At 38.2% G+C, this 26891-nt stretch overlaps 1 protein-coding gene across 1 annotated transcript in view; it reads left to right on the top strand.

The window, feature by feature from the left end:
• The window catches only part of znrf2b (zinc and ring finger 2b), a 42538-nt gene that overhangs the window by 10889 nt on the left and 4758 nt on the right, over positions 1-26891 (top strand). The window contains exon 2 of the mRNA XM_040118613.1: positions 19106-19201. Coding sequence (XP_039974547.1) covers positions 19106-19201 — 96 coding nt within the window. The remainder of the gene's footprint in view (positions 1-19105; positions 19202-26891) is intronic.

The following is a 26891-nucleotide window of genomic DNA, read 5'->3' as shown; positions in this document are numbered from 1 at the left end:
CACAAGACTGAATGTGATTGACCTGCAGTATTTTGATATATGAGGTAATTAAGTTAAACTGTTATTACAGTTTGACTATAAACTGTTTTTGAGACTATATAGCTTATATTTGGCTGTCCAGTGCTGGCAAAACACTAAAACGGAGTAACTTTCATTTCGCTAAATCGATGCACTATTGTTTCAGCATAATTGAATCGACTTTTTACATTGTCAACTGATGTTACTGTACTGAATGGCTCCAGCAGTAGGACAGAAGGCAACAGTAATCCTAAACTAACATCAGTTATAAACAGATTACAGGAGTGGAATGAGTGAACTTTTGTGCTAGTAGCCGGTTGTTTGTTGACTTTAGCACACTCCAATCTAAGTTAACGTTAGCTAGTGTTGTACTGTGTTGGCGCTGTAGGGGAGTGGAAGAGAGGAACTGAAGCAAGGCACTCAGAGATTAGCATAAACATCACATCCTTAGGATTTTCCCAGAAAACTGTCCCAAGATGGTTACATAGAAATCAGTCCACAGGCTTTTATAGAAAACAGAACTATTTATAGGTATCGAAGGTCTCATTTTTTAAGTTACATCACAATCTGTTCACACATTGCCAATAAAAAAACATTTAATTCATGTAAATTGCTTCACATTCTTGCTTATGGTACATTCAATTGAATGTCACAATAGTACAGAGATTAATACTGAATAGTCTAGACTCCTAACCTAAAAATCCCACTTCCCCCCATGATTTGGTGGGCGCTTTGTACAATCCATTTGGCCACCTCCTGTATTTAGCAGCTCTGCATTAGTTGGTGCATCTTTTGCTAAGGCCTGACAAAATGTGTCCCTCCTGCAGCAGTACCTTTGGCTGTGTTAACTAATATTGATTGAAGATAAAGTGTGACTGTACAGACGTTAACCAAACGTGCACGCTACAAATAGGAACTAAGGTACTGCCAAACCTACTAAATAAACCACAAGGATGATATATGAAACACAAAGTTTGTGTCAACAATTCTGTTTACTGATGTGCAATGTGGATGTGATGTACACAAGCTCAAAAAGTCAACAGAAACTAAATGAGGAGAAAATGAACCATTGAGTGTAAATCGCAAAGAAAACTAAGGTGTGTGACTGCAGGAGAGTTACCAACATTTAAATCAGCTGACAAAACATTTGGTAATTTGATCTTTGTGTATTTTATTCTCAACAGTGGCTGTGTTATTTCTTTAGTTTTGATGAAAATGAGCAGGAGGCAGTTTTTACACTGAGATTATTCAGAGAAGCTGGGTGATGTTGTCCATCTGCAAAGCGAAGATGGATTTGTTTCTCGTCTGTTTTCTGCAAAGAGCTACAGCAAAACTGGAGCTGGCCAAGAGTCTTCTGACAAGACAGAGCTCTTACCGTCAGTTTTTTTTTCTGTTGCTGTCATTATTCATGAACAAGGTTGCAGTGATCTGCACCTGCATGCTGTCTCGTACTGAGAACTAAAATATTGTATCTTAGAAATGTCCACAGGTCAGTGATGAGGTTTCAGGAGCTGAGCCATGGTGGTGTCAGTGGCTGAGTCAGTCAAGGTTAGCCGACATCTACCTTAATGAGATAACCCAGTGGTTTATCCTGCTCTCCTAATCTCTGCTGCTGAGTCCCTTCGTTTGAATCCATCACATAGGTCTCTGAAGAGATGTTTTGAGTTTTGGCTTGGGCTTTGCTGTTCATCCTCCCTCCTTTGGCCAATCATTGTGTGGAGTTGGCTTGATTGCCTTATTGTCTCTTTTGAAAGGTTATAAAAATTGTCAGACGTACCCCCCCAATTCTGACATTGGGAAGGTGTGGGATGACGTAGAAAGCTGCTTTTTCTCTAAGTAGCGAGGTAGTGTGACCAAATACTACATCACCATTTTTATTTTCTCTTGAAATAAAAGCTCAGAAATTATGTCTGTAGCTCCACTTCCTAAACAAATTCTGCACTCCTTGTCATCTTATTCAAACAAGCAGGCTGGTTTGAGCAGAACGAAAGATAGCTGGGTGGGAGCTGGTCAGGTGCCAGTCCAGAACTCTCTTCCCCATTCTATCAACCTCCCACTGCAGGGAGGGCCAACCAGTCAGACACTAAATGGCAAAAAATAGAAAAATCATGAGCCAAATCAGGCACAAACACCTTTCAATAATTTTAATTTAATTAATAAGTAAATTGATGATTGATGTTAAAAGTCTATTAACTGGCTGAGAGAAAGAAAGCGCATTAAAAGAAAAAAGTTAAACTGAAAGTCGACTTCATTTGGTAATTGTGTAATGTAGTTCAGTGTCATATTAAGTTATTATGATGTGTGGAACTACACTGCAAATTAAAGTGCAGTGTCTCTGACAACCACAATAATTAGTTTTTGGTGTAAAAAAATTAATCCATAAAAATAGTGAGTGCATAATCAGTGTTTATTATATCACTAAACAGTATTTTTTCACCTATGACAACAGAACAAGCTGTGAACACAAAGTTGACATATTATCCCCCATTCAGGTTGATAGGGCTAATGTGTTAGCAAACCGTTGCCTAATTACAAATCCAGCAGGCACAGAGCAACATCAGCATTCATCTCGAGTTGTGTTTCTGGCCACCTGATGGATGTAAGTGAGTCATTCTCCTTTTAGCTCTGATTTGGTCACCTCCAACTTCTCAGAAAAATATCGGGTTCTTAAGCTGCTAGGTGTTCCATGTTCACCACCTAGTCGCAAACCTTTGTCTGTTTGCTGTTTGCCGCTGTGCAGGTAGTGTACAGTGGGTTCATCTGAGCTTTTTCACTGAAAATAGCTGCCTGCTGAAAACCAAAACATAGAGCTGAAAGGTGATAAATTGCTTACAGCTGCAGTCCAGTGATACGTCTCTGTGGGTTCAGCACAAGCAAATTACATTCAGAAGTAACTCGATCCATTATCAATATAAACAATATATATATAAAAATATTGATTAGTAATATGTACTTTTAACTCAAGTGTACTGTTGTTGTAGTTAACTACTTCCAGTGAGTAGTAGTTTGTATCTTCCCCAGATACTTTTTAAAGTAGCTTCCTCAATATTGCCAAGATGTCACCAGTTCTTTCTAATCCATCCGACTGCTGTTTTTCATGAAGACTACTATAGAGCATATACAGTAATGGTGTATGATAAAGAGTATGATGGTGTGTGTGAGTGAGTGAGAATATAGTTTTTATGAGCGTACAGTGTTACGTGCATATGTGATGAATGACCCTTGTGGTTTTTCATAGTTTCTGATTATCATACAATTAGCTGATTTCAACTGTTTCATTGTGCTCCAGTATTGACACTGTCAGGACAGCCTTCCTGCTGATAAGGTCAGACCTACCATACACACACACACACACACACACACACACACACACACACACACACACACACACACTGTCAAAGTAAAAACTGTGCAGAATTAAGAGCCAGTGAGCAGGCACTTAGTCTTTGGTTTGTTTGCCAGGTGTTTTTATTTTTTTATTTATTTATTTATTTTTTTTGCCTTTTCACCCCTCTGCCATCCACCCCACCCTCTTGCTGTTTTTCTGAAGTGTTGTCCATCTGCTGAGTCTCAGATGGGAGATGATGATTAACAGAACACACGACCTTGTGGAACCTTTACTGTCACTGTTACTGACTGCAATGGTGGAAGCGAAAACAATGGAAATCCCCCTAAAGCCCATACATTTTTAGGTGATTGTAATGCCTTTCACATTACTCTGATGGAATAAGTTTTTATGTGAAGAAAAAATAAAACAGTACTGGTGCAAATTCGAGCAGGCCATGTGTTGCTTTCGGTACGTGTCATGATAATACAACTGGGGGCGCCAAAGTCAGAAAATTAAAAAAAAAAATTTGCATGGTCGCTTTAAATTAATGAAGTTGTACTTTTGTGTAATTTTAGAGTATTTACGTTTACAACTATAGAGTAACATTTTGGGAAAACGTCTTATTTGCTTTGTTTCTGAGACTGAGACGAGACGATCTTCCTATATCATCCTTGTGTTAATGCTGCGATCACGAAATATCAGTAGAACAGGGAAAACGGGAAAACCTCTTGTTATCCCAATTTTGAAATGTCCATGCTCATTCCAAGATTGTTACGCTCACTTTTACCCTTGTAGTCACACCAGATAAAAATCTGAAATTAGCTTCTTTTCTTGTGTTAGATATTTATAGTGGCTTGTTAACAAGTGAAACCAAATGCAAACAAATAGTCTATAACTTATAGCTGAACTGATTGTTTGCAGCCATGTTTTTCTGACATTTAAGTAGTTTGTTTTGCCAGCTGGAAGATATTGTCAGAAATATTATCAGAAATTCCTGAATCTCCAACTGTGAAATAAAAGTTCAATTAATGGATTTTCCCACTTAGTTGCTTATAATTAAAGTCTGAACTAATGAGGTATAATTACATTTATTTCAAGTTAATTCAATTTAAAATGTGTAGTTCTCATTTTCAGAGCACTTTAGAATTTATAGACATTAGTTTTTCCAACTTGACTTAAAATGACTTGAAATGACGAGTTGAATAATATTGAACTGCTGAGAGTTCAGTAAACACATAAAATGGAGGCTTTAAAGGAACAAAACTAGAATAGTAACAGACTTCCCAGCATGCGTCGTTTGAGTGCTAAAACTTTCCAGACTCTCCTTTTTTGTAGTTTGAAGAACCCATTCATGATGGAAACTGGCTGAGTCTTTAATATATGTTAAATTAGGTCATGGTTGTTTTTTTCTATGATAATGAAAACAGTGTGAGCCACGATGAAGGTCAGAATTGAATTCAGTCCCTACCTCCTTACACTTAGAATTTAACAGAGTCACTGGGAGCAGCCGTACATACGTCTTTGTACTGATTATGGTACAAAATTGCTTCAACAGCTGCAAATGTAACTTCTTCATGTCAGATGAGGGACTGACGTTTTAAACCTTGAAAATGTAAAAGGAAAGTAAATCTGTCTGTAATGACTGCCCATGCGGATAAAAAGTTGAGTCAACTTAATATCTTAAGTTTATTGCACCTGTTTCCTCGACTCCAGTTAACTCAGCTTAACATTTTCAAAAAATGACGCTGAACTATTTAAATTCACTCATAACTTTAACCTGAATTCAGTTAAAAGGGCAATGTAAGAATAGACCCAGTGTCGAATTCATACTCCAAACAAATAGGGGGCAGCATATTACCAGAAAATTGGGGTGACCAGCCCTATTGTAAGAAACAAGGAAATGCGCTCTTTAGTTTCTTTGAGCTAACGTTAGGATGAATAAATCTAACCTCAGTATAGGGCAGAGGTGGAAGATTGCATGGGATAGGGACAACAGCTGAAGCAGCAGCATCAACAGCTCAGCTTGTCGAAAGAATGGACGAATGTCGCTGAGAGAGAACGGCTGCAACACAATTTTATAGCCGAACTCACAGTCTCTACTTCTTCATCCTCTCAAGTTGGACTGAGGGCACACTGGACATTAGTGACTCACTATCACCTTTTGAGGTACAAAATGGTATTATGAGATAGGACAGGCTGGGGCTAACTGTGTAGCATGCTAACACTAGTAGATATCTCTGCAACACAGTACAGAAACGTCTTTGACAAAACGTCAAAACTGTTATTCCTTCACATTCTGTTGATAATCTTAGTTTATATTGAATGTTTTAAACTAAAATACACACATAATGCCCCTTTAACCTACATTTATAAGTTGAATGAACTCAAAATGATTTACAGTGTGTCCAAAGTTAAAAAAAATTTCTACCAACAGCTCTAAAACTCACTAATTATGGTGTTGTAGCCAGTTTGTTTAATCCATACAGAGGCAGAAATTTAAGAACAACAAAGTTGTGGTTTTAGAGGAAGTTACAGAACGTGCTGTAGCACTTCTGTGAATTGTTTCCAACTAGAGTGCGGGATGCCAGATATGGTCAGTTTTATTACAGGTCTCTATACAGGCCAGTACCATCACAATGATGCCAAACCTGGCAACCTCAATGACAACACTGCAGGAACCTGCATACAGTCACTCTGACCAAATGTTTTTGCCAAGAAACAGTGACAGCATGTAACTACCTTCTAAAACAAAATTTTTTTGTTTTTACACATTTGTGTACAGGTTAGATAAATGAGTTACAGTGTGTTTATTAGTGAGCTCTAAAGATATTGGAAGGGGTAGTTTTGCTATATGTACGTTTTGCTATTGCCTCATCGCCAACGTTAGCATTAACAGCTGTTTACTTACCAGTCGACCATCACCATCGCCCACATCCAGCAAGAAACCACTTTCGGCGGCAGATAAATCTTACATATAAATATAGCAAGTTTAGCTGTTTCCAAATGCTTCCAGTCTTTATCCTGCTGACTTTGGCTCTGTACTTAATGCAAAAGTATGAGAGTGGTGTTGATTGTCTCATCTAAGTCTCAGAAAGATGTGTCAATCAACACAACCAATTTATCAAAATATCAACTATTGTTTCAAATTCAGAACTTCAACTTTTACTTGAGTACTTTATGCTTTGGAATTTATTATTTCAGAAGTTGAAATCTTTTGTGTTGTACGCATGGTCCTAGACCTTACCTTCCTCCTAGAATTGTGCTGAAAATGAAGCCATCGAGTGGCCACAATAAAAAGAAGAACTTCACAATGTGATGTAATTCAATACACTGACCCTGAGATAAATAGTATTTATCTGAAGGTCATAATATAGTCATTATTTTTAATGTTTTAGGGGCCTGTCCATAAAATAGGTTATATTTTAGGCGGCAATGTTGGATTGCAAAAGAGGTGATCTTCTAGATCACCTTGGACCTGAGTGGGATATTCTGGGCTTTCCAGTGTTGCTTACTGGTGCTCTCTCTTTGTGTGTGATGCTAATATTTACTAATGGAGAGATGGAGACACACAGACTGATGTAGGTAGAAGGCAGTGTTATATCAGGTTGAAAGGGGGAAGGCCTCTATCATTTACCCTACTCAAACCAATTTTCCCATCAGCTGAAAAGCATGTTTATTTATAGTCATCTTTCTAGCCCCCTCCCTCCTATTCCTTCTTCACTTTACTTATTTCTCTTACCATCTCCAAGTCCCTTGGAATGCAGGTGCTAGTAATATGAATTACACAAGCATCAACAGGCCAACTCGTTCTCAGCTCAGCTATCAATAGGATGACCCTCAGTTGTCTCCAGCTTTGCCCTAGCTCTACTGCTTCTACTGTTTTTTGCTAGCTCTTTGACACGGACCTAGCGATGGGGTTCGATAGCATTTTATCAAATATGAATCCAGTTTGGAATCCACTTATTGAATCTGAATCATTTTGAATCCCTTATCAGATCTCTTTAGACTAGATCTGTTTAGTTTTAATCATTTCAAAGTAACTAAAGTTACAAACTAAAATATGTAGGCCTGTTGAGGCCTGTAATTACAATTTGTTGTGAGTATTCATGTTCACAGCTTTTAGCTACAACAGAGAATGAGAATAGGGCTGGGACTTACAAATATTTTGATTATCAATTTATCTGCCAATTTAATGTCTCAATTAATATAAAATGTCAGAGAAATACTGACAGTAAAAAAAAAGAGAGCCTAAGTTAACTTCTTTAAATTGTTTCATTGTTGTTGTCCAAAAGCCAAAGAAATTCAGCTTACTATCACATAAGACTAAGAAAAGCAACATACAGTGCATTCAGAGAGTATTCAGACCCCTTCAATTTTTTCACATTTTGTTATGTCCAACTGTGGTAAACTAGATTATTGGACATGATTTGGAAAGGCACAAACCTGTCTATTTAAAGTTCCATAGCTGACAATGCGTATCAGAGCAAAAACCAAGTCATGAGGTCGAAGGAACTGCCTGCAGAGCTCAGAGAAAGGATTGTGAAAAGGCACAGATCTGGGGAAGGCTACAAAACATTCTGCTGCATTTAAGGTTTCCAAAAGCACAGTGGCTTCCATAATTCTTCAGTGGAAGAAGTGTGGAACAACCAGGAATCTTCCTGGAGCTGGCCACCCGGCCAAACTGTGCAAGTGGGGGATAACGACCTTGGTAAGAGAGATGACCATGAACCTGATGGTCACTCTGGCTGAGCTCCAGAGATCCTGTTTGAACATGGGAGAAACTTCCAGAAGGACAATCCTCACTGCAACACTCTACTGATCTTTGCTTTATGGCAGAGTGGCCAGACGGAAAACTCTCCTCAGTGAAAGACAAATGCAAGCTGCTTGGAGTTTCTCCAAAAAAGTACCTAAAGGAATCTCAGACTTTGAGAAACAAGATCTCTGGTCTGATGAAACCAAGTTGGAACTGTTTGGCCTCAATTCTAAGCATCATGTCTGGAGGAAACCAGGCACTGCTCATCACCTGCCCAATATCATCTCATCGGTGAAGCTGGGTGGTGGCAGCATCATGCTGTGGGGGTGTTTTTCAGCGGCGGGGACTGGGACACAAAGTACAGATAAATCCTTAATGAAAACCTGGTTCAGAGCGCTCAGGACCTCAGACTGGGCCGAAGGTTCGCCTTCCAACAGGACAATCAATCTAAGTATACAGCCAAGACAATAGAGGAGTGGCTAAAGGACAACTCTGTGAATTTCCTTGAGTGGCCCAACCAGAGCCCTGACTTGAACCCAATTGAACATTTCTGGAGAAACCTGAAAATGGCTTCCCACTGACGGCCCCCATCCAACCTGACAGAGCTTGACGGAATGTGCATGGAAGAATGGCAGAAAATCCCCAAATCCAGGTGTGCAAAGATTGTCGCATCATACCCAAGAAGACTCAAGGTTGTGATCACTGCTAAATGTGCTTGAACGAAGTACTGAGAAAAGGGTGTGAATACTTATGTGAATGTAATATTTCAGTTTTTCCTTTATTAATAGATTTGCAAGAATTTGAAAATTCTGTTTTGGCTTTGCCATTATGGGGTATTGAGCATAGATTGATGAGGGAAAAAAAACAATTTTAGCATAAGGCTGCAACATTACAAACGGTGAAAATAGGGACTGGGTCTGAATACTTTCTAAATACACTGTATCCTCACAATTGAGAAGCTGAAACTGCAGTATGTTTGGCATTTTTGCTTAATTGCTTTTAACAATTAACAATTAATGGATTTATCAAAATAGTGTCAGAATAAGTTTCTGTTGATCAACTAATTGAATAATAATTGAATAATAAAGCATTAGATAAACATGTACAGTATGTATGTAAATATGTACGCTTTGAAATATCAGGCAATATACAATATGGTGCTCTTATTACTTCAAAAACAACAGATTAAAGTGATTCTAAATGCTTCTGCTCATGCATACTGTATGCTTTTATGTGTCAGTATCTGTGTGTGATACACTCAGCTGGAGGGGTGGTGTGCCACCAGACCAGTCAATGATCAGTGAACTGATTGATAAAACGACGATTCATAAATCCCATTTCATAGCATGGACTCAAGGATGTGCTGATTCAGGAGTTGCAGGGAGCTAAGTTAGGTACAGTAGATAATGAACACAGTCCCCGGGGCTGCTCTCCAAGCAGCAGATCTGATGGGGAGTAGTGATCTGGTACGTATGCAGTAAAATCTGTGAAGAATTCTAATTAACAATGTGTAAAGTTTTTAGGCTCTGGCCAAGCAGCTATCGCTGATGTTACTTTCATTAGGGGAAAAGCACTACATTAATGGCCTTCCAGGATTAATCCATTCCATTGTCCTAATGATTGCTAGGTCTAATTTATTAAACATTTACGTAATGTTCACTGAACATACTCAAAGTTAACTCCAAACTTACTAAACAACCATCTTAATAAAGCATCTAAAAATGGTAGGCTAACTTGTCTGCTTTGCACCGTCAACTTTGTGTTTAACGCTTGAGGCTTTGAGTGTGAACATATCAGAATTGGCATGTTTCAATATGTAATGCTGCAAATACTAGCTTTTTATGTTTATTTATAATTTATTTAGGCTAATAAGGGTGCCAGGTAGAGTGTACTCAGTGCACTGTGGCCAATTTAGTTAAACTAGAGATAATGTGCAGATTTTATTTTCCCCCGTGACCAATCGATTACTTGAAGAGTAGGTACAGTTTCAATCAAGATTTTCTTTGGTTGACTACAGCTCTAAGGAGAACTTCATTTGTCACATTGGTCTATGCCAGCACAGAGAATGCAATGAGAAAAAAGAACTGATTTGAGCCTTGAGCTTTGTCTAAATAAATGTACTATAACCTGTTCTTGGCTTTGATTCAACATACATTCAGATTTTTTTTGTGTCATATTTATCTTTAGGCAGATTGATGCAATTTAGAGGGAAACACATACTAGCACTATAAATAAGCACATACTTAAGCTGAGGATAGGGTGGGTTCACACCAGGGTAAAGTGAAAGACAAGACATTATCTGCCAGTTTCTGAAGGTATGTTTATTATACTAAATATGAGAAGGTATTGGTATACAAGGTATACAAGATTAATAATCTGAATAACAAAATAAAAGTATGGGAATCAATAGCCTATGTTGTTTTAGTAGTGGGCCCCAGCAAAGCAAAATGGCATTTTGGGGAATGTCTTGCATAAAAAGGTTTTGTAAGCCTTGGTCCAGTTTGTATTACCAAAATCCAGCTTGTAATGAAGTGTCCATCCATACAGTATACTGTATATTTTCAAACTGCTTGCCCTTTTTTTGGGGGAGCAGAGTCACCCAAATGTCCTTATCCCCCATTACCTCCTTTCTCTGTTCTGGGATTCCCAGGCACTCCCGCTGAGTGATATAGTCCCCCCAGTTTATCCTGGGTCAATACCTGGAATTTACTCTAGGGTCAGATGAATAAATTGGCTTCTGGCATCAGACCTATGGCAGATGGACTTCAGTAGATAGACATTTTCTGCTTCATCACTGTTTTAGGCATCAAACATGACACAAATACTTCACCTATAAAAGCTGATTTAATGCATTGTACGGAACCATCAGTTTAGCAGATGCCCCCCTTAAATCTCTGGTTATATTTGTAAATAGAGCAGCAATGGTGAAAATAATGGAAAACAATGACTTGGAATTTATTATTTAAAATAATGGGGCTGTTCTTTTTGATCTATATTCGTTTTGATTTGTTTTGTTTTTTAGATTAGTTTGAGTATTTTACTTTATTTCATTTTGTTTTACTTCACCACTGACTAATTTTACTTTACGTTTGTTGCACTTCTGTCTAGTTTTGTCCATTTGTGTGTCCACTGCTTGGTGAGGGTATTGTTTTATATTTGAGGGAAAATGTTTGTTTCTGTACAGCACTGTAAATACTTACACACAAAATCTGTCATATAAATAGTATGTGAATATGTAAGATGTATTATGACTCCTTTTTGATAATAAAAGAAAAAAAAATCACCAGCCACCATGGAGAGAAACCTGATTCATCCATTTTTATCCACAATCTTATTGTTTCGGTAATTAAGTAAGTGTTCTTCCACACTTTCAAAAGACAGAATTGACCTTTAGACCAGTAGAAGAAAGATTTTTCAGCACTGTGTACTGCCATGTACAACGTGTTTGTTGTAACAGGAAAGTTGTCCGCCTTTTTAAAATTCATCCATCCTTTCAGTCTTCTATGTGACTTACAAGGCTTTTTGTCCGTATTCCCCATCAGGGTGTCAGTGGCTCATAGTTTACAGCCCTAAAAAAAACTCACCAAACTTAACGCAGTGAGCTTTAAACACACATACAGCACATATTCATATATTCATGCACATAAACTCACTTCTTGGTCTCTTTATTTATTCTTTATTTTATTTATTCCATAACACACGACATTTGATATTGCTGTCATTTTCAAAACTACACTGACTGGCCCAAGGCCTCTACATTTAAAAGTCAAACTAACATTTTAGTAACCAGTCAAATCTCCCACAGTGCAGCTTAGAATGATCAGGACATTTAATACAAAGGACAAAATATGCAGCTTTCATCACAGATTAATTTAAAGGACCATTAATGCAGTCTATGTTGGAATTTCCACCAGTTTAAGTCTTGTGGAAACCAGACACATCTTCCTAAATGTTTTTTTTACTTTCTTTACTGAATGAATGAAGAGACTACTGCACTATTTATACACCTAGTCACCATGGAGCACCACAAATTATTACACAACAGACTAGCAAACAATCTTTACAATATGTGTGTTCTCAATGAGGCTTGATATGAGGTGTGAAACTTTGACTTTGTTCAGATTTTTATAACTTCCTACAAACTGACCCAGTGCCATTCATTTTTGGGGAACAAAATGCTTACTGTTTATTTGGCCTAATGTTGAGACAACTTCCTCACTTAAATCTTCATCCCCTGTTGCACATAAGGTCACAGCGAGCTCCCTCCATTCATCGCTATCCTTGGCAACGTGTTGAGCCTCAATCTAAGTTAAGTTCATCTTGGACAGCTCGTCCATCACAGTTCTGTGCCACGTCATTTTTGGTCTTTCAAGTTTTCTTTTGCCTGAAGGAACCCAAGGAGAGCAGTCCTATCACTCATCACTTGACGTCCTGAGGTAGTCCACTTTCTTCCTCTTATTCCCAGGATATCAAAGTGTTATTTCATTATATGGTTGAGACCGTGTGATGCCTCAGATGTCTCATGCATCAGGTTCGAACTCATTGTTTTTACATTGTTTTTAGCCTAAGTAGAAACTCATTTGTACCCCTGGCTTCCAGCAGGCTTTCACCACAGGTGGTCGTTCGGTGACTTGAGAGTTATCTTGATACAAATCTACTGAAGGCTGGGTGCGTGTTAGGGAGCTGCTTTAAGTTTCTGAGACAGAATTTCTTTTTACTGGCTGGCATTGTTAGCACTGTGCCAAACCTCTAAATGGTCATTGTATGCTTCTAGCACTGGTCTTCTCAATTTCACAAGCAAGCCAGCAAACGTTAGCAATTACAAGCAACGGGTTGGAGACGATTTGCTCTTTGCGCTGGGGATCCTATCCCTTCCTCATCCAACTCCTTCAAAAACACACCAACAAAAATTTTTAATTTTTAAAAATGGGAAGTACGAGGAAGCAAGTAGAAGAAATCACGATGCTGAGGAACCTGGGATGAGCCTGGTTTGACAAACTGTCGTCCTTGGCAAACATTGTAGCAGTTGCCTGCTCCTGTCGATTCCTCCTTTAAAACTTGAGGAGGATTTGCCCATCCTCACCAGGGAGGCGGCCAAGGTGCTCATTCATGCACTTGTCATCTCCCACCTGGACTACAGCAACTCCCTCCTTGCTGGAGCCCTTTTGTCTGCCACCAGATCTCTGCAGCTAATCCAGAATGCGGCTGCCGCCCTGGCATTCAACCTTCCCAGGTTTTCCACCTTTCACTACACTGGCTACCTGTCACTGCTTCCTCCAGTTCAAAAAACTTAAAGATGGTCGACAGGGCAGTGAAAGGTAATGATCCTTCCTTGCTCCAAACCATTGTCCAATCCCTACACCCCAGACCAACTGTTGCTCACCTCTGCCCTGCCTCTGGACATTTAGCCATCCCATGTGGACTTTAGCCCTCTCATCAGCCCCTGTGGTCACCGATCTCAGTCTAGACTCTTCTCTGTTCTGGCATCACAATAGTGGCATTAGTAAACCAATATAGTCAGAGCAGCAAAGTCACTGCCCATGTTCCACTACAGGCTGAAAACCCACTTTTTCTGACTACATCTCAGCAAACCTTGCTGGCACTTACTTGTGTCTTGTTAAAACAAACAAACCAACAATAATACAAATATTTATCTATACAGTTGTACTGTAGCACTGAACATGCTTTTCCAGTTTCGATGATATCTAGCTCTTAGTCATATGTGGTTTGAATGCTCGTATTGTAAGTCGCTTTGGACAATAGCATCTGAATATGATGTAATTAAATTTGTGTGGACAGGGCAGATGTAGCCACAGAGCAGATGATGCATGGTTTTAGCTCAGGATCCATGCTAAGTCTTTAAATCCCCAGCTCCCAGCGACCTTGCTGTAAGGGTCTTTGAGACCCACAAGCTTCTCCACCACTACAAGGGGCCTGCAGAAGAAGAACAATGTTCATATAATGTATAACTATATTACATTACTCTTGAGTGAAAATCTGGTGACTCCAAAATCTCACATTTTTAAATAACAGAAATTAACCTTGTTTGCAGCCAAATGAAAAAGTATTGTTGAGTGGTTGTTGAGTTTTGGAATAATTTCATAAGACAAAGCAGAGCAAGAGCATGCAATCCTGAAACTGAAACAAAACCACAGAAATCATCCAAACTGCAGCACTTTGAGGCCTTTTTGACAACAGGTTCATGTTATGGCTCGTCCTGATTTGTTTTTCTTCTTCTTTCTGAATCCACAAACAGTCAAATAGGATGCAGGCAAGAAAAAACATATTTTTGTCCATCAACATGTTTTATACCCATTGTTTTTATCAGTGCATAAAGATTATGATTTTTTTTTTTTGTTTATTTATTTGTTTGTTCAAATGGTGAGAAAACTGTACTTTTTAATAATTTTCCTATTGCTTCACCAACCAGCTCCACATTTCTAGTGTGCTGTTTGGGGAACTTAAGAACTTAAGACAGCGTTTGTGCCTTGAGGCAGCAAATGTTTCAGATCATGCTACTTTATTGTCTCAATTCACTATTTGTTTACATTAATTCTGAGGATATGAATCCCTCCACAACAGCAGCTTGCTGTTGGGCAGTACAAATAGCAGGAAACTGCAAGTTATACATTGCTCCAGTGTTATAAATAACACTTGTTATGTCATTTATGTGTACACAGTCCAGCTTGTGTGAGTGATTATAGGTGAAATACACTTTATTAGGCCAGAGTTTTTATGCTACCAGGAGTAGGTATGACTTTAGACATGCATGAGGACACACACAGCAATTTAATGTCCTGGAGAGAGCATCCAATACTGTTGATAGGATGAGTCATCACAGCACCACAGGGATTGCTCAGCCTTGGCTTTTAGTATTTTTCAGAATGACTTGTGGAGTCGTGCAGAGCTGGAATTCATCCTTGTGTCTCTTTCAAATAAATACACCTAGACTACCTAATCCTAATTGTCAGCAGATGGCCAGGATATCGTGAGAGATGGCATCCTGAGTCTGCATGTGTGTGTTGTGATTCTCTAAAATAGGTCAGACAAGCAGTGGAAAATCTGCTTCTGGCTGTGCTAATCTATCTATCTATTTATTCCATCAGTATCACAGCATGTGGACATATTTTACCATTTCAGGAAGCTCCACATAGAACCAGACACACTTTTACACTCCTCTGTCTGATGTCACCTGTCAGTGATATGTGACATTCTGCCCAATGCTGCGAAACTGTTATGCTAACAGATGAAGGATTAGGGTTGCTATGAAGGCAATCTGTGACAAAGGGCACTGTGATGTCAGTTGAAGCTGCACGATTTGCTCCCCGTGCCTGAGACTTTGAAAAAAAAATTGTTACGGGAATTGAAACAAAGGGATAATTACAGTCAGAGCCGTAACTGGTCACATTTTAATAATTATCAGTGACTTTTCATATAAATAAGTCTGCTTATATACACCATCACTAGTTGATATAGTACAGTAGTGATTCAGCCTATAGCCAGATAGCAGCATCTTATCTTACCTGTATGTGAACATTGGTATTATTCTTTTTCATTGCACAGGCTCCCTCTGTTATTTTATATCTAACACTTTTTCAATATATGATGAAGACATAATCTTTTTAATCATAATGCTTAATGTGGCTCTAAATAATTTTAGTCACCTTCTAATTTCAAGAAATTTTGTAGCAGTACAATCCAATTAAACTGTTAAAGGTAATGATGATGATATTGAGAATCTTTATTTGTAGAACACTCAAAAACCAAGTTATAACAAAGACCACTAATTCAATTCAATTCAATAGCATAGCACAGTACAGGTATAACATAAAGGTGTATAACAACAATAAGACTAATAATAAAACTAATAATAATAATAATAGGGTGAAGAATAACACTAATAAAACTAAATATAATAATAGTAATGATAATTATAATAATTGAAGCAGTGGGTGTTGAGCAGCATCATGGTGGCAGTAGGTGGTTTGCAGTCACAGATCCAGACTTTCTAGCACCAGAGGGAGAACTACCTTCAGTAAGTGACAGGAAGAGAGAGGAGAGAGACAAAAAAGCACAAAACTACAGGAGAGCGAAGAAGTCAAGTTAGTAATGAGCATTAATGCCATATAAGTGCGTACAAATGGAGAGGAAGAGGAGGAGAGAGGAGCTTGGTGCATCATGGGGAAGTCACCCGGCAGTCTAGGCCTATAGCAGCACAACCAGGGGGTGGTTCAATCCAAGCCTGAGCCAGCCCTAACTGTAAGCTTTATCAAAAAGGAAATTTTTAAGCCTACTCTTAAATGTGGAGAGGGTGTCTGCCTCCCAGACCCAAATATGATGGTGCCTGACCATTAAGGGCTTTGTAGGTGAGGAGGACTATTTTAAATTCTAGTCTGAATTTTACAGGGAGCCAATGCAGAGAAGCTAACACAGGAGAAATGTGATCTCTTTTCCTAGTTCCTGTCAGTACACGTGCTGCAGCATTCTGGATCAGATGGAGAGTCTTTATAGACTTGTTGGGACATCCTGATAATAAGGAATTACAATAATCCAGCCTAGAAGTAACAAAAACATGGACTAGTTTTTCTGCATCTTTTTGAGAAAGGATTGTGTCTGATTTTTGCAATGTTGCTTAGGTGAAAAAAATCAGTCCTTGAAGTTTGTTTTATATGGGGGTTAAAGGACATATCCTGATCAAAGAGAGCTCCAAGATTCCTAACAGTGGTGCTGGAGGTCAGGGCAAAGCCATCTCGAGTACCATTAGATAATGTGTTTCTGAGGTTTTTGGGCCAAGCACAATAATTTCAGTTTTGTCTGAGTTTTACAGCAGAAAGTTGCTGGTCATCCATGTATTAATGTCCTTAAAGCAAGCTTAAAGTTTAGCTAACTGATTGGTTTCACCAGGCTTCATTTACAAATACAGTTGGGTATCATCTGAATAACAATGGTAGTTTATAGTGTCTCCTAATAATATTGCCTAAAGGAAGCCTATATAAGGTGAATAGAAGTGGTCCAAGCACAGAACCTTGTGGAACTCCGTGACTAACTTTTGAGTATACTGAGGATTTATCGTTAACGTGCACAAACTGAAATCGATCTGATGAATAGACTTAAACCAGCTTAGAGCAGTTCCTTTAATGCCAGTTAAATGTTCCAGTCTCTGTAATAGGATATGATGGTCAATGGTATCAAATGCATCACTAAGATCTAACAAGACAAGTACAGAGACAAGTCCTTGGTCCGATGCAATTAGAACTTTCACCAGTGCGGTCTCTGTGCTATGATGCACTCTAAATCCTGACTAAAAAGCCTCAAATGAACTATCACCATGTAAAAAGTCACACAAGTTATTGGTGACAGCTTTCTCAAGGATTTAGAGAGAAAGGGAAGGTTAGATATGGGTCTTTAGTTGTATAAAACATCTGGATCAATGCCCAACAATAATAAAAGGAAATTTGAAAAAGGTAAAAGCTGCACTGATGAATATTATTATATTAACATTGGATGAGATTACTTTACTGTATGTCATATGAGATGTGGGCCCACAGAGATTTATCAACTCTGTAGTTCCCCTCAGCTCTATAGAGCATTTTAGCATCTTTTAGTTTCCTAGCTTCATTGTTTTTGTTTAACAGCCTGAATAAAAGCTCTAAAGACCAACTGTCCACTACCTGCTCAGCACCAAACAGACAGACACGGTTAGAGACTAGCTGGTGAACATAGTGGAGCATTTAGTCGCTAAAGAGCCAGATATTTCCCTCAGGAATTGGTGGAGACCAAAACAGAGCTAAAAGAGAGGAAATACTGGACTTAATTGATCAGGTAGCTGAAAACACGACTTAATAAACACTAATATTCCTTCATGTGTGCTCAATGTTTGGCTAGTCAATTGTTTACTAATGCATTTTAAGATGATAATATGTAATTGTTGTGTTTACAGTTTGCTGTGCTGACCTCAAGTGGGCCAAAAAATGAATTAACTAGAGACCATCTTGCGTCAGGATCCCACCAGTCACTACTACATTATCACCAGCAACACAACCGCAACAGCTCAGCCATAAATGCTAAAAGACATAAATGTTCAGTTTTTAATAAAAGTGTTTTACAAATTACAAGTAGTAATTTAACTGGAATTTGTTCATTATTTAAGTTGTACTTTGCAGAGGTCATAGTTAATCAGTTGGTGGTGTTGTGTGTTAAATGAAATGTTTTTCTAATATTCTTCCTCTGTCATGTCTGTAAATGAGGTGGGCAAAACATTAAAAACACCTCTCAGTGTAATGCAGTCCAATTCAACACCACGAACAGATTAACCATGGCCTCAGCAATAAACATACAGTTGAATTAAAACCAGTATGACAGTGTCAACAAAAGCTTCGAAAAGGTAGAACATGTGGCAGAGCTGTTGTACTGGATTGCATTAGAGTGTACAGATGTACCTACAGTCATAAAGTCTCCAGGGAGTGTATGTCCCAGGAGGGGACTAAGGGACAGATGATCTGTTGCAAGAGATGAGGAGAGAGGTGGCAGAGGGCTGGCAGCAGGTGACAACTGCAGATGGTGAAGGTGAAGGAAGGGTTTAGGAAGAAGGTTTCTCAATAGATAATGCTAGACAAGCAGAACTCAATGTGAGAGCGACGAGCTTACTTGACGAACTGAAAGGGAGAACCAGGACACTGCCTTAAATACTGTGGCCAACAAGTTTCAAGTGTAATCAGACTGAGCTGAGCCAGTGCAGGATTCAGTGGTGCAGATGGGCCAGCCATGACAGTATGTATGGAGTCAGGCCTCCTCACAGGTAGCATCCACGCAGTAAAAAAAAACACATTAACAGTACCAAAGATGGAAAGAAGAAAGTTAACTTGAGAATTGGTGATTGCCACTTTGTGCTTTTACGTCATAGGATACAGTGATTGGACATGTGATGGTTTCCATATATTTCACTCTACACAGATGATCTAATTCTCTTATTAATTGTATTTTTTGTTTTCCTTTATTTCTTCCAGGCTTCAAGTGCCCTGTGTGCTCCAAGTTTGTGTCCTCGGATGAGATGGATCTTCACCTGGTCTTGTGTTTAACCAAACCCAGAGTGACGTACAATGGTAGGACTGACCATTCCTTTTTAACTCATTTTACAAATAGTAATATAAAGAAGGCAAGAACTTGCAAGCCTGGTCAGCATGTGAGAATAATGAGAGCAAATAAAAGTGTAATATGAATAAAGATATGTTAAATAACTGAAAATTCTATATATAAAACAAAAACAACCTATGATTACGATAGATAGATAGATAGATAGATAGATAGATAGATAGATAGATAGATTGCTTTATTAATCCCAAAGGGAAATTGCAGTTTTGCAGCAGCCACATCACAAATAACAAAAACAGTGAGGTAAGTGAAGTAAAAACTAATGGATATATATGAAAATCTCATAAAAAAGATTACATACAGGATTATATCTTAATAGTGACACCCTTCTTCCAAAAGTCTCATAACTATCATAGAGATGATCATCATATTCAAAAAATGACTTACTTTTTCATGAAAATGGAAAATCTCAACTCTCTGGTTATATAACTTGATCCTCTATTTGCAGTCTGCTTCCCTGTGAAATCTTGTGTAATCATCTGTAATATTTCCAAAACTGTAGACCAACACTGTTGTTGCCGCTGGGGAGCTGCTTCTTGCATTTATCAATGATCTGCTGTACTCTTATGTATTTAATGACACCACAACCATGGTTAATGTGACTGGCTGAAATGGTCATCACTCCGCTTAGTGTTTTTTGTTGTTTCCTCTACTAAAGTCTTCTGCCATTTGCTATAATTAATAAAAATGAATAAATCCCCACATTGAAGTTACACACGGCATGGCGTATTGCACATGCTATAGACTGCTGAGTCAGTTCTTCCCACAATTGCAGAATCATTTCTCCAGCCAGACATGATAAAAGTATTTGGTCCCTTTTTATTGCACTGGTCGCATGTCTATCTCTAGAACTTGATATCATATCTGAGTGTTTAAAAACTGTGATATTTCACTGTAATTATGTTTTTAACCTAAACACATATGTAGACATTTTGATAAATATCCCTGAAATTTGGTTATTAAAGAATTGTGACCTTGTAGTCAGTGGGAAGTTTTACAGATGAAAAATTAACATGTCACTGCTCTCTGGTGGAAGTATGTAATGGAATCACTAGCTTCCGAATTACCTCGTGTATACCTCATATTTGGTCAGCTGATATATACCAATGTCAGTCTGTCAATGATAGTTAAATAGGTAATTATAAAATAGTCGTATGAATATTTTTTTGTAAAATATGTAAATGAATCAATCATTTGTGAAATATTAAAACAAATATTAAAATGTAACTCATTATTCTAAAATGCTATTTAATCTTTATTGCCATAATAACAGATTTAACAGAGTTCATTTTGTTTCATATTAGAAATAGTTATTTCTGTTCATAAGTCTCTTCCATAGTTTCACAATGGTGTTTTTCCCAATAACACTTTTATTTCATGCAGCTTTTTATAACACGTCAACTTTTACGAAGTGGTGTTGTCACTGCCTTCTCAGCTTCCAGCCAATCACATTCCCTCTTAAGCTAGCAAAGCTCAACAACTGCCACCAGATTTTGTCATAAAAGCTCCTGGTAGCAGGAGCACGTTTAGACAATTAGCTCCTGTTAACTAGGGCAACAATAATGTCAAAGTAATTCTGAATCAACTGTCTAGCTAAGGCTGTCAGTCAACAGAGACAGAAACTAACATCTCCTTTTATTTAGCCTTCATGCCTACCTGGCATGAAACACAAGGGTCATTGGAACAAATACCAGTATGAAATTAAAAGACTTTTGTAAAAGGGCATTTTAAAAATGTCTATAATGAAATAAAATTTATATCCAATATTTTTTCTAAATCTGAAAATGAATGATGAAATAAAATTTAATGATAATGAATAGAGTTTCAGTAATTTGTTCAATTATTTCACAAATTGTAGATTTATTTATATATTTTTACACAATTTATTCATATGATTATTCATTTCATAATGTATTGTATCTAATATTGAACTCTTTGGGGTTCCATAGTCTAGACACTTTTATTGTAATGACGTTGAATTGAGAAAAGCATTTTTGAGCTATTGGGCATCAGGTGACCCACAATTCCAACTGTGACCAACAGGATAAAATCACTTCAAGCCCAGTTCAGATCCCAGGGTCTTGGGTTCCAAAGAAATTAATGCTACTTGTAAGCAAGATGCAACGAAGCCTCTCACCAGTGGGGCTAGTGTATCAGGACATGAAGTAAGGTACTTAAATAACAACAACAGTTACATTAAGTTGTGAAGGGAGACTGAAAGAGCTACTCACTGCTTTTTCGATAATAACCACCTTAAGCATCATCATGTTTAATTACGTTTAGTTCCTTTAAAAAAACACACACCAGAGACCGCTGTTTATTTTTTGTTTCAAATCGATAGTCGGTGTTATTTCTTTTATCCATGACCGTTCCACAGCCTTAACTGTGTGTTTATTGTTGTAACCGTGATGACAAACCCAACCAAGTAGTTTTTGTGCCTAAACTTAACTAAGACAGTTCCATAACCTTAGTTTATTTACCGTTTATTTTGCATGTTTATTATTGTTACTATGGCAGGTCTGGTGAGCTTGCCGCTGGTACAGTCCTATGGGTTGTATTTTTGCTATCATGACAACAAAGGTACAGTAAGCTTGCCGCTGGTACGCTCCTATGGGTCTGACCCGAGGGTAGGGACAAACGGTGCACATAAAGTACACAGGCAAGTATATGAACAATGCTGCTCATGTTGCAGCTGTTTTTCCAGGCATACATGTCGATAAAAAGCAAGTACACCCTGAGCCTATCTTCTAGCAGTGGTTTGAATCTGATGGGACTTGTGGGAATTCTGTCTGTTAAGATAATTCATTAAGAATCACCTCATCCTGTATTTCTTAGCATGGATGAACTACTTTTACTCCCTGTGTCTGTATAGATGTTTAACAACCGTTTTCTTGACTGGAAACCATCAAGGAATTGAACAGACGATACAGCAGACAACTGCATTTCTGGTGTGTTCATCTCATGTCTTTGAGAAAATGTATTAAATTTATTCTTACTCTAAAATAAGCCTCAAAACATTTCATCTTAAACATACACACTTTCCTCCACATTTCCCTTTCAGCTGAATGTTTCTGGGGCAAGTTTAGTTCCTCTTTGAGTTAGCTGACTTCCTGTTCAGCTGGAACAGATTTCTCTCTGTCTTCCTGTCCATCCATCATATGATGATCCTGGTCTGATCGGTTCCCTACATTATGGAGACCACAAGTCAGCAAATGACTAAAGTCATTGAAAAACACTGACACTGTCTGTCAGACACTGCATTTCTCAAAGATATACGTTACTTCTTCTTGGATTGTCTGACAGATTTGAAAAATAGCAGCTGTGTTCACAAAATCTTTTACTTCTGAGAGTTGGTGTATGTGTATTTAGTTTTCTGTAGGACGTATCTGTAGTGAACCCTCTTGCCCTCAGCTGCGCCTGGTATTAATAGGCATTCATGTTATCTGGATTCTGTCTGCATCGACTGAATCTGACTATGCAAATGATGTATTTGGGGCTGATGGATTTTGTCACCCAACATGGCTTGTCCCAGCTGAGGGAGGGGTCAGCTGTAGATTTTTGACAAGTAGCATGAGATAGCCAGAAGAGGTGGACTTGGATGATCTTTCAACTTGGATGGGATTTTTTTCTGAAAAATGTGTCTGTCTAAACTCTACAGATTGCATTTAGACATGGCTTAGATCCAGGCAAGCCAGGCCACGTCCAGATGTGGTAACCGAATATCCAAACACTGGTCACATGTTACTACCAGGTGTAAATGGGTACAAATGTTTTGGGTGAGCTTGCGACCTTTCCACCACAAGCATCATCAAGCTGAACTTTTCACTTGAATTCTGGAACTTGACTGTTGCCTCATGAAAAAGGTAATGTTTTAAAGTAAAGGAATGTTTGTTTAGCCTCTGAATGTGCAGTATAATAACTACACAGATAACCGTGTACGGACACTCATCTCATTTTAATGGCATGTATTGAACACCAGCATAGGTATTCATGTGAGGATGTGTATGTTAACAGTGTATTTGTTAGCAAATAAACCCGAGTATGTGACTCATTACTGTCTTTTAGCCATCCTAGCAGCATGGATATAGGGATGGCAATGTTAATCCGTCAGTACACCACTTTGGTCCAGACTGAAATACTGGATGGACTGAGATTTTGTACAGATATTTGTGGGGCAGAGAGGATGAATTCTAATTGGCTTTTACTGAAATATCTCAATAACTATTGTAGTCACGTCATTTGTATTTGCATAGCCCAGTATCACAAATCACAAAATTGCCTCAAGGGGCTTCACAATATATACGACGCCCTCTGTCCTAAGATCCTCAATTCAGATAAGAAAAAATGTGCCAAACATGTCTTTTGTCATGGCATGTCATTTAAACTGTCTTTCAATAGTGTAAGCTGGTTTAAAGACAATATTAACAACAATGTAACAACATACACACACACACACACACACACACACACACACACACACACACACACACACACACACACACACACACACACACACTCACACACACTCACCAGCATGTGCAATATATCAACAGACTAATCATTTACAAACAAGATCACATTGAGCAACGTTTCATCCTGATAAATGTAATTTTGTATCTTAGTCAGGTATTAACTGTGTCATTGAAATCTGTCAGAAAAGATACACTATATGAACATGTATTTGTTTCACTCCTGACTTCCTACAACAGGCCATCTGTCACTGACATAATTTGGTGATTGACATAGCCAATCAAAATGACACTGCACAGCAGAAAAAGCAAATGAGGTGGAAATTCCCCCAGACCTCACATCAATACTGCTGTGTAAGAGACTGATGACACAGTCAGAGTCAAGTTGTTCATTCTAGTAAATCCCCTAGACAGAGAAACTAGAGGTCAACCTGCTGCAGTAAAAGCTGCTCTTCAAAGCATCTCCTCCTCCCTGATCCCAATTCTTTCTGCTGGTGTCATTACAGAGGTTAAAGGTCAGTGAAGCATTTTCAACTGTTGATTATTTTCAGACCGAATGCACAGTAACATGATAATATGTGACTATATTAGATTTTAAGTTTGACCATTTTCACACTAATCAATTCCAGTAAAAGCCAGAACATCTTAAATTGCATTAACACCATCATCGGACGTAAAACCAAGGGCAAAAAGGAAGTGACACTCAGTTATATGTCAGGCTTTTAAAATGAAAGTAACTATTAAACAAGCAAATGACAAAATAAAATATATGAAGTAAATTTAATGTCATTGGACCTCCATCATATCAGAGGTAGTAGATGCTGACTAGCTGATATAAGGCAATTAGGTGAACTGTGAACTATGACTCTTGGAGTAAAGCCCTTGATCGATTAGTCAATGGACAGAAAATTAATCAGCAACTAATTCGATAATCAGTTAATCATTTGAGTCATTTTTCAAGCCAATTGCCACAGATTTTCTTGTCCCCAATCTTCTAACATGAGGATTTCTCCTTTTCTCTGTTTTTATATCATAGAAAACAGAATATTTTTGTGTTTTGCGTCTGTAGTCAGCCTGTGTTGGACAAAACAAGACATTTGAAGATGTTCCCCTGGGCTCTGGGAAACTGTGATGAGCATTTTTTGCCATTCTATAGACCAAACAACTAATTGGTTAATTGAGAAAATAATTGGCATATCAAAAATGAAAATGGTTAGCCCGTTGATTAGGGCTACAGACATTAAAATGAGTCGTTCTTCTACTGTGGATTGGGGCAACGTAGCCCTAATCCACCCAATACGAGAAGCAAAATACTGGTTGGAAAAGCAAAGTATCCCACATTACTGTGTCCACTAGATTTTTATCACATTTAAAAGTACAGTATATAAAGAGGGAGAAATCCTGTGACTGACAAGCTGGTTATACAGCCAATTTGAATGTGCAAAGACGACACCGGTGCAAAGATCTATACAGTTATATGCAAAGGTTTGCTACCCCCTAGGCTAAATTCCAAATTTTGATTTTTGAAGTGAAAAGAAGTGAATACAACCCCTGCAGCAAACAGACATTAGAATGAGCCTTTCTTCAAATATGAAAGCGCTGTTACCTTTTATTAAATGAGTTTAAGAATATAGAAAAAAACTAAAAGGTAATTGTGGCATGTGCTAAAGTTTGGGCAGTCTCCTAAATCAGTACTTGGTACCCTTTTGTAGTGATTACCTTGAACTTGGCAGTCTTTCTATCCTGCCTGTTTCTTCATCATTCCCTGTCACATCTATGAATGTATTAAAAGAACTAGATACTGTATTACAAGATGGCGCCCCATTCATTCCATTCATAGTTCCTCACTGAAGTTTTTCTGGCTTTCTTGTGCAGAGACTTTCTCTGGCAGAGCCAGCAGACAAGCTTTAGGCATGAATGCCATGAAAAAATAACATATGGAAAAGACCTTCAGTATTAAAAAATATTATAAATACTAAAATAAGAGCTATTTTGGCATGTCCTGGGGTCTTATTAATAACAACAATTTACTGATTTTTGATTAGAGTAGGTCAAGAGTATGTTTACCAATGCATCATCCCTTCCTTTCAGCAGTATGTGAAATCTGTGTGAGGCCACACCTGTTTACGCGGGAATGTTGCAGAGGAGTCTGTCTGTATTTTTTGTTATCTAATATGTAAACACAATGAAGTACAGAGCAAATATAGTCAAGTTTCTGTTTCTGTTTAGCTTTGTTTCTATGCTCATTCACTCTCTCTCTGTCGTGCTGGGAGGATAAACAGAGTGATCGCAACTAAACAAAACCTTCCTGATATGTGAACCCACAAACAGGCAAATGAGACCCCTATCTCACTGGTATCTTCCAGTGTGCATACTGGTGAAGAACTGTCATCTTTGGCGACTTAAACAAACATTCAGCAACAAGAGAACATTTCAAAAAAGGCAGATATCTGTACCATACCTCCGTTTTATTCTCCTTTCTTTCTCTCTGTGTCTGACTGTATGAACAGCTAAACAGCACAGTCAGTACATTGAAGATGTGTCCCCTCAGCTGAGCTGGATGCCATGTGCTGCAGCCCATAATAACTGGCTTTTCCAGGCCTATGTGGGTTAATCCACGGTTACATAAGGCCAGTCCTAATGACTCTGTGTGTTTGGCTGCAGGTGATGGGTTTAATGGTGCACATGCTGACTTCCACTTCCTGGTCCAATGCTATGCATAGCAGAGCAAGATGAACACTGCACGTACTGCACACGCACAAACACACACACAATGTTACCACGCAGACTGTACGCAGGGGTGGCAGAGGTAGAGTTTTCCTCGTGGCCTTTTAACCCACAGTAATTCAGTAACAGTGACATTAAAAGATTCAGTTAACAAATTAATGCTGCCTTCAGGGATCTTTTGGAAATACCAGAATTACAATTCTGAGCACACATAAACAATATAAATGAGAAGGTAGTAGTGGAGTCAGAGGATTTTCTATGATCTTCAGTTACAACCATCTCCCTGCAGCTTGTTCATATATACTATTTTTACGATTACTGTGGAAGCAGTATTATAAATAGTAGTGACATATCTAACACATGCACATTGCATCATTTATACCACCATTTAATAATATTCTATTACTATCACTTAATATTATTGTATTTTTATATGATATTCTAT

Source organism: Xiphias gladius, chromosome 22 (genome assembly GCF_016859285.1).
Source record: "Xiphias gladius isolate SHS-SW01 ecotype Sanya breed wild chromosome 22, ASM1685928v1, whole genome shotgun sequence".
Classification (NCBI taxonomy): Eukaryota; Metazoa; Chordata; class Actinopteri; order Istiophoriformes; family Xiphiidae; genus Xiphias; species Xiphias gladius.
This window is presented reverse-complemented; position numbering and strand designations above follow the sequence as displayed.